General features: G+C 39.5%; 1 protein-coding gene and 1 pseudogene across 4 annotated transcripts in view; both read left to right on the forward strand.

Annotated features, from left to right (window-relative positions):
• Positions 1-7,546, forward strand: part of Kiaa1841 (KIAA1841 ortholog) — a 75,801-nt gene extending 68,255 nt beyond the window's left edge. For all 3 annotated transcript variants that reach the window (XM_008844479.3, XM_008844480.3, XM_017800966.2), the window contains 2 exons: positions 2,252-2,343; positions 5,624-7,546. In XM_008844479.3, the coding sequence (XP_008842701.1) occupies positions 2,252-2,343; positions 5,624-5,660 (129 nt within the window). In that variant the 3' untranslated portion in view covers positions 5,661-7,546. The remainder of the gene's footprint in view (positions 1-2,251; positions 2,344-5,623) is intronic.
• LOC103743260 lies at positions 870-1,961 on the forward strand (annotated as a pseudogene). Its single transcript, XR_001872721.1, has 2 exons — positions 870-873; positions 935-1,961. The product of XR_001872721.1 is annotated as a vacuolar protein sorting-associated protein 72 homolog pseudogene (transcript).
• Positions 7,547-7,963: the final 417 nt, after the last annotated feature.

The raw sequence follows: 7,963 nt of genomic DNA on the forward strand, positions 1-7,963 counted from the left end.
AGAAATCTCAGGCTCAAGAGTGTTTGGTTGCTGGAGATAAACTCAGTAGGAAATGTTTGCTTAACATGCATGAGGCCCTGTGTTTGATCCCCAGAACTGCATAAACCAGATATGGTGGTGCAGTCCGAGTACTCAAGAAGTGGAGACAGACGGGTCAGAAATTCAAGGTCATCCTTAGCTACATAGTGAGTTCAAGACCAGCTTAGGCTACATGAGATTCTGTCAAAGGAAAAAAAAGTTTGGAGTTTAACAAATAGATAAACTACACATATGAACAATAATAGGGGCTGGAGAGAAGGCTTAGTGGTTAAGAATGATGTGAGGACAGGAGTTGGATTCCAGGACCCACATAAAAGCTAGGCATGGTTTTGTGCATGCCTGTAACCCCAGCACTGAGGAAGGTGGGGACAGAAGGACCACTGGGGCTTGTTGACACACACACACACACACAAACTCAATTTTATATATGTATAAGTATATATATATATCAACATGGATAAATCTATACATTATACTAAATGGAAAAAAACATTCAAAATATTGCATACTGTATGATTCCTTATACAGAAATGTTCTGGAAAGTATTAAACTGTAAAGACAGAAAAGGTGATCAATCAGTGGTTGCCAGGAATTGGTAGTGGTACATGGGCTGGCTTCAAATAGATTCCAGGGGATTTTCTAAGGGGTGATAGGCCTGTTTTATCTTCATTGCTGAGGGATTATACAACTGAACACATTTGTGAAGACAAAGAACTATATACTGAAATGGTGAATTTTAATGTATGTAATACATCAAAAAGCCTGAATTTTATAAATCAGAAATGAAAGTACTTCCGATGGTATCGAGGACTGATATCTGAGAACCCGAGATGGGTGAGGGGCCACTGGTGACAGTGCAGTCTCTATAGATGACATGAGTTTGGCTGGGGACCAGGGACCCCCTGGAAGACAACTGGAAACCAGCTTTCTGGGCTCCTGGAGGCAGAGGAGGAAGATGAGTTCTACCAGATGATTTATGGAGGTTTCACAGAGGAGTCTAGAAATGATGAGTATCAAGATGAGTCAGATACAGAGGATGAGATGAACTCTGACTCTGACATTGATGAAGGAGATGAACCATCCAGTGATAGAAAAACAGAAGAGCCAAGAAGGAAGCACCAGGTAGTCACCAAAGCCTGTAAGGAGCCTCTAAATAGCTTGTAGCCTCGAAAGGTCAGCACCCCAGCAAGTAGCTTTCAGAAGGCCTGAGAAGAGAAAGCACTGCTGCCACTACAGGATGACGCTTTGACAGTCGGAAGTCCGTGAGTACCTACAGCTGAGCACACGAGACAGACAGACGTTCCTTCGTGTTCAGGAAAGGCAAGGACAGGCCTGGAGGTCAGGGAGGTCGAATGTGAGTGCCCACTAACCCAGGAAGAGCTGCTCAGGGAGGCCAAGATCACAGAAGAGCTCAATTGACATTCACCAGAGACATACAAACTCCTCGTGGCTGACAAAAAGAAGCAGGTTCACAAGAAGGGAAGTGCCCAGAGCCAGTGGAAGCCTGGCTCAAGGAAGAGAATGTGGACATAGAAGGACGTGATCCTGCAGCCACAGCTTCTGCGTTGACTCCGCATACTGGGATGGGGTCTGCCATCCCTCCTGCTTGCTGCTCACATACCTATGTCACATTTAATGATAATGTGACATTTGAGGAATGGCTCCCCCAGGGGTGACCCAAAAAGGTTCCTTTTGGGAGGGCTGCCCAGTGACCCATCATCCAGCCTGGGGGCAGGACCCTGTACACACACTCCCTCTGCCACTGCTCAAGCCTTCAAGATCATTTGTGAGGCCTACCAGAAGTACATCACTGACCATGGACTGCCACCCACTGCCTCAGTCCTTGGCCCTGGCCTACCACCTTCTGAGCCCTGACTCTGGACCCCGACCCTTGTGGCAGGCAGAAAATTGTCATCAAATAGATGTCTGGTCCTTAGAAAGCTCCTTCCTCCCCTGACCCAAGGCTCTTGACTTCTCCTCTCCCCTCGCTGCCTTCACTATGCCCTCTGATCCTCGCACACTCTTCTATATTTCCTTCACCATCTTTTCCCTGGTTCTTTCTGGGTTTGTTGCATTTTTTTAGTCTAATAAAATGGAAAGATCCTTTTAAAAAAGAAAATTACTTTCAAAATTTGAAATTGTGCAGTGTTAATAGTGCAGTAATAGTGTTATTTCCTTGAGAATGACTTAATTTTGTTTCTTTATTTTATAGTTTGCAGGAGGCATTTATTCCAGGCTTGAAGCACAGATCAAAGCCTCAGTGCCGATCAGCACCCGGCAAAACAGCTCAGACAAAAACCCAAGGTAAATCTGCAGAAAATAATCAGAATGCAACTTTCCAGAGTAAACTATATGAACACTAGAAAGGTGTGATTTGAGTTTGGTTTCATATTTCATCAATCAGAACTGATTTTCAATTAAAAATCAAGTTTTTTTATGTTGGTAGAAAACTATTTTTTCTATTGAATTTTGTGTATTTCATACAGAATATCTCAATCAGTCTAATCATTTTCATATCCCCTTCCCTACTGGCACCCTCCCTTAGTTCCCCACTGGAATTCATACATTCTGTCATTTGTCTTAAGGTCTATTGTATCAAGTTAGTGTCTCCAGACGAATGCAGGTTCATTGACTGAGGTCTAATCAGCCTATCTAGACTCTTTCACTTTAGGAAGGTCAGCTTTTCCTCACCCAGCAGTAATCAGTTGCTAGTAATTGTTCAGCTGTCCATTTCCTTAATTCTATGCTGGGTTTTTGTCTGCTTGAGTTTGCCTGGGTCCTGTACATGCTGACACTATTGCTGTAGGTTCATGTGAGCAGGGTCCAAGGAGCTTGTAGGACTCTTATTTCCATATGGTCATGCAGTTCCTCCCTGGCTTTTACAGTCTTTCAGCCCTCTCTTCTGCAATGTTCCCTGAACCCTGGGTGGGTATAGTTTAATATAGGAGTCCTGTCCAAGGACCAGAATTCTGCAGACTCTTACTCTCTATGCTTTGGCCATTTGTGATCTTTTGTGTTCCTGCTGTTGCATGAGGGAGCTTCATTAATGGGAGTTTAGATACTCATTATTGTCTTCTTTACCCCTGTTCTATGTTCCGTGAGACTTTGGTGTAGAGGTTGCATTGTAGATGTGCTACTTAGACTTGGGCAATTCACAGACAATGTCTATGTGTGACCAGTTGTGGTACTCCGTAATAGTCTCCATCTGGTGCAAAAGAAGCTTCTTTGATGAATACTGGGATATTTGTCTGTAAATATAAGGATACATGTTTTGCACATAGTAAGAAATTATATTAGTCTAGGGATATGACAATTTGGGGGTTTTCTCTAAGATCTGTGACCTTTCCAGCCATTTGTATTTGGCTATGTTTATAGTTCCACACATGAGTTTCCTCCCATTGAGTGGGCTTTTAGTCCAATTAGGTAGCTGTTGATTGCCCCCAAGTTAAAAATGCCACTACTGCACCAGTGACGTATGCTATGCAGGTCATTGATGTGGTTATTTGGTCTTGAAGCTGGTGTTGGACCATCAGTTGATGTTCTCCCTTAGCACCTTGCATAGTGCTCTCCAAAGCTATGCTAGCTAGCCTTCAGGGGAAGTGGCTTCCAGGTCAGTTCCAGCTGCATTGTTCTAAATTCTGTGTCTGAAGTATGTCCTGTCTTCAGCAGTAGGGTCTTACCTTCAAGTTCTGGGGGGCAATCAAGGCAATATAGCCTGTGTAATTTGGGGAGTCTCTTGGACCACCCTGGCCAACAACTCACAGTTAAGGTTTCTCCTTTCTTGTTATGTAGCCTTTAGCTATGCACATGGACTTATTTAGAGATACTGTGTGTGTAATTTGTCATTAGGTTGTTGGACTAATATGATCTCCTCTTCTTTTTTTTTTCTTTTTCTTTTTGTCTTACTGAGACAGGGTATCTCTGTAGCCCCAGCTGTCCTGTAGACCAGGCTGGCCTCAAACTCACAGAGATCCACCTGCCTCTGCCTTCCTCTGTTTATTTTTCACACTAGCTAGGCATTATTTATCTCTCCTCTCCCTATCTAACCCTTGCACCATGACTTCCCCATTTAAAGTGTCCCCTTTTTCCCCATTTCTCCCTTGACAATACCAGTCTCCTATTGCCCCATCTCTCTTGAGGTCCTTCTTTCCCTTTATCCCCAAAGTTCCTTGTATACACCCCCCCCCAATTTAATACCCCCATTTTACCCATTTCTCCCATAGTAACACCTGTCTCCTACTGTTTTCTCTCAGGTTCTTTCTTTCCCTTTACCACCCTGATTCCTTTTTGAAGGTTATGAACACAAAATTTCATGAAAGCATAAGATTTAGTATTTTTAAGTTTTCTGTTTATTGGGCCAGCTCCATCCTGAGTCAACTAATAAAAATGAAAGTTACAGGGGTTGTGAGAGATAACTTAGAGGTAAAGTGCTTGCCTATTACACTCAAGGCCCTAGGTTTGATCTCTAGCACCAAATAATAAAATAATAATAATAGTTGCTACAGTTTAACTATTAATTGGCAACATTTTATAATGTTTATAGAGTATATATTACTTCATGTAAATCACTGTTCCCTGTTCTGTTTGCTCTGTTTTCTCTCTCTCTGTGGAAGATCGGCAGAGTTTGCTGCAGAGTAAAAGTTAGCACACTGCCAAGGTGTGAGAGTAGCCAGTGACCACGGAGAATATTGTGTTTATCTGTGTTATAAATAGGCTTTGTATTATTTTTAAGATCTCTGGAACAATCCATTTTCCTGAGCCTTTATTCTGTCTGAGTGGTTGGCAGGTATGTTAACTTTGACCCTTACCAGAACAGGCAGTGGCGTGTGTCTTTGTTCTTATCAGAAAGCTTCCAGAGTATAGTAATATCTTACTTGTCCTAATAAAATATAACTTGTAAGTCTAGTGTCATTTTCTATCACACATTTTCTATTAGAAATGAACAGTTATGGAGCTGGAGAGATGGCTCAGCAGTTAAGAGCACTGGCTGCTCTTGCAAAAGGACCTGGATTCAGTTCCCAGCACCCACATGGTGGCTAACATAACTATCTATAACTCCACATGGTGGCTAACATACTATCTATAACTCCAGTTCCAGGGGATCTGATGCCCTCTTCTGGTCTCCATGGGCATTGCACTCATGTGGTACAGTTACAAACAAGCAATACACTTATACACATAAAATTAAATTTTAAAAAAGGAAATGAGCAGTTAGTGAGATTTGAACATAAATATTTGTAACTCTGAAATATGCAAAGCTTAGAGATTCTACCCTTTTCCATACATTTGTGGAAGTCCATCTTGAACTATGGTATTTGTAGTTTTTATTTTTCTCACAATCTAAAATAAATGTCCATTTGTTTTACTGAAGAAGCATCAGTGTGTTTCATTATGGGACACTAGTCCAGGTCCATTGTATACAAAATGCAAAAAAAATTTTTTTTTAAATCTGAATTCTAAGGGTTTTAGAAGATGCATGGTGGAGCTACACGAAGTTCCATTGAACAGTGATGTTCTCAGGCCACAGCAGCATCCTGTTGTTCTAGAAGCAAGTCTGACTTTCTTTTTTGTTTAAAAAATCTAGGTCTAAAAGTCGCTTTGGTCAAGGGCGTCCTGCATAAAGCACCTTAAAATATAAAAAGTAAGACGGCACCCCTGTGGACATCTGAGCTTGTTCATTTCCTGAAGATCTTCAGAACAATAACTTGTAGGTGTTTCAGTAGTTATTTCTGAAAGCCACAAAAATCACAATGCTAAAGGGAATATGCAGTTAGGTTTTATGAAAATCTCATTGTAAATATGAAATTTCTTACTTAAATTTCTTTTTGTATAATTCAAGGCTATATAGAAAAGTTACAAATTTTACATAGTTAAGATTCATAATATTTGTTTTCTTTTATTTCTTTGACAGAGAAGAGACTTAAATTGTCAAGTGACTTTTTGTAAGGCCTTAAGAAATTATGGGTACGCAGCTTGGTAGCTCCATTGCGCACGTACACTGCTTGCCATGTGTTTGGGAACTGTACGTCTTAGGCATAGCATTGAGAACTGCAGTTTGTATGATGAAATTTCCAGTGATGCTAATTGTGAGTTTGCATGAATATTAAGGAGTGACAGATCTCATGGCTGCATTAAATACAGAATCTTAAGATGAGGCCCTTTCAGTACCGTTTTGGGCAGAAAGGTTAATTTTTTTCAGTGTTATGACATGGCGAATACAATGTCAATCCAACCTTTGTTTCTTTGTGTTTGTTATCCAAGCTGGAATTACTGATCATTACCTCTTTCCTCTGTACAGCTAGTGCCTCTCTGAATGTGTTAAAACAGCCTTGGACAGTTTTAAGATAATGAATCATTCCAATTGTGTGAGATGCTCACCGTGAAAGTCTCAGACCCCTGTCCATTCTCTATAACCATTCCAACAACCCTTAAAAGCTGTGATTGCTAGCCACTTTAGAGATGTCTAAAAAAATCCCAAATGCACTAGATGGGTGGAAATTTCATATATTCAAGGAAAATAAAAATAAAACTCTTATAATTTTAAATTTTTTCTAACCAGGCAGATGGCGTAGTCAGGGATGAATTATGTTTGGAGATTACTTACATGTTGATCTCTAAAAACCACAAGACACTGTGTTCCTGTTTCTTAGTTTTCATTTCCCTTGTAATTGATATGTCTTCTGATCATTCAGAGAACAAACTTTAGTAATATTTGACAAAACAGCAGTTTCTTTGAAATATTCAAGTGTTGTATTCAGTTTATACAAAGAGAAGTAATGGTTTTTAGTGTGTGCTTTAGTTGCTGTGTGAAGCTAGATGTTATTTTCTAATTATATGTTTTTAAATGTATGTGGAAAATTTGTTCTGGTATATGTGTTTTTCAATTTTCTGACACTTTGGAAATAGATTATATCATATTTATTTTCAAAAAAAATGTTTATGGTATAGATGTAAGTCCTGTTAAATATCACTCTAATAGCTGGTTGCTATATTCTCTGATAAAAGAATTTGGTTTATATATGTAAACATAGCTGTATTAATTGCAGCTGATAGTGAAAGTGCACATTGCCTCTCCCCCAAGGAGACTGTACTACTGAATTAATTCTGACAAACCAGACTGTACTGGAATCTGGCTGTCTTTGCAATGTACTCTTTGTTAGTGTCTTATCTGTGATATTTGAACAGGATTAGAATTTTACTCAAACTTTTAATAGCATTTCTTTTGCCAAATACTTTAAAGTTTTAACGTGCATTAATTCTGATTAGATCAGGCACATTTAGGTTGGTATGACAGTAGACCTTCCCAAAATTCTGAATTCATAATCTTTAATTGAAATAAATGTTAATGACACAAAAAATGTAGGGAAAGTCCTTTGGTTTGAATAAGTCCATTGTTTCTGAAGTCTTCATTTTTCTAGATTCTGCAGATTTTCCTGGGAAATTAGCTCTGTTACAAAATGAAATTCTTTTTTTTTTTTTTGAGGTGACCGCATACATTTTTAAAAAATAATTTATTGAGAATTTCATACAGGCATATAAGCATATAAGGTGTTTTGATCAAATCCATGCCCACTCCCTCCCCTCCAACTCCTCCCATATAACCCCATCACTTTTTTCTGATAACTTCATGTATTCTTTCTTCTTATTTTTTTAATGGGACTTTTTGCTACTCTAACATCCCCCCTATGAAGAGGTAACATTAAAATCTTTTAAGGATTAAATAAGAGCTCCAAATACTTTTGACATTTTTGGCCTTTGGAACAGAGTATATTGCTAAGAGGCCCAAGGACATTTTGACTTTTAGCCAAGAAACTGGCTACTTTTCTTTGGCGTCTTTTTATCCTAACTGCCTAGCCAATTCCTACCTCCTATTCGTATCACACCATCCTCTGAAAAGGTTACCCAAATTGTGGGTAGGGAATCA

This window comes from Nannospalax galili, unplaced genomic scaffold (genome assembly GCF_000622305.1).
Source record: "Nannospalax galili isolate Female #2095 unplaced genomic scaffold, S.galili_v1.0 scaffold682, whole genome shotgun sequence".
Taxonomy (NCBI): Eukaryota; Metazoa; Chordata; class Mammalia; order Rodentia; family Spalacidae; genus Nannospalax; species Nannospalax galili.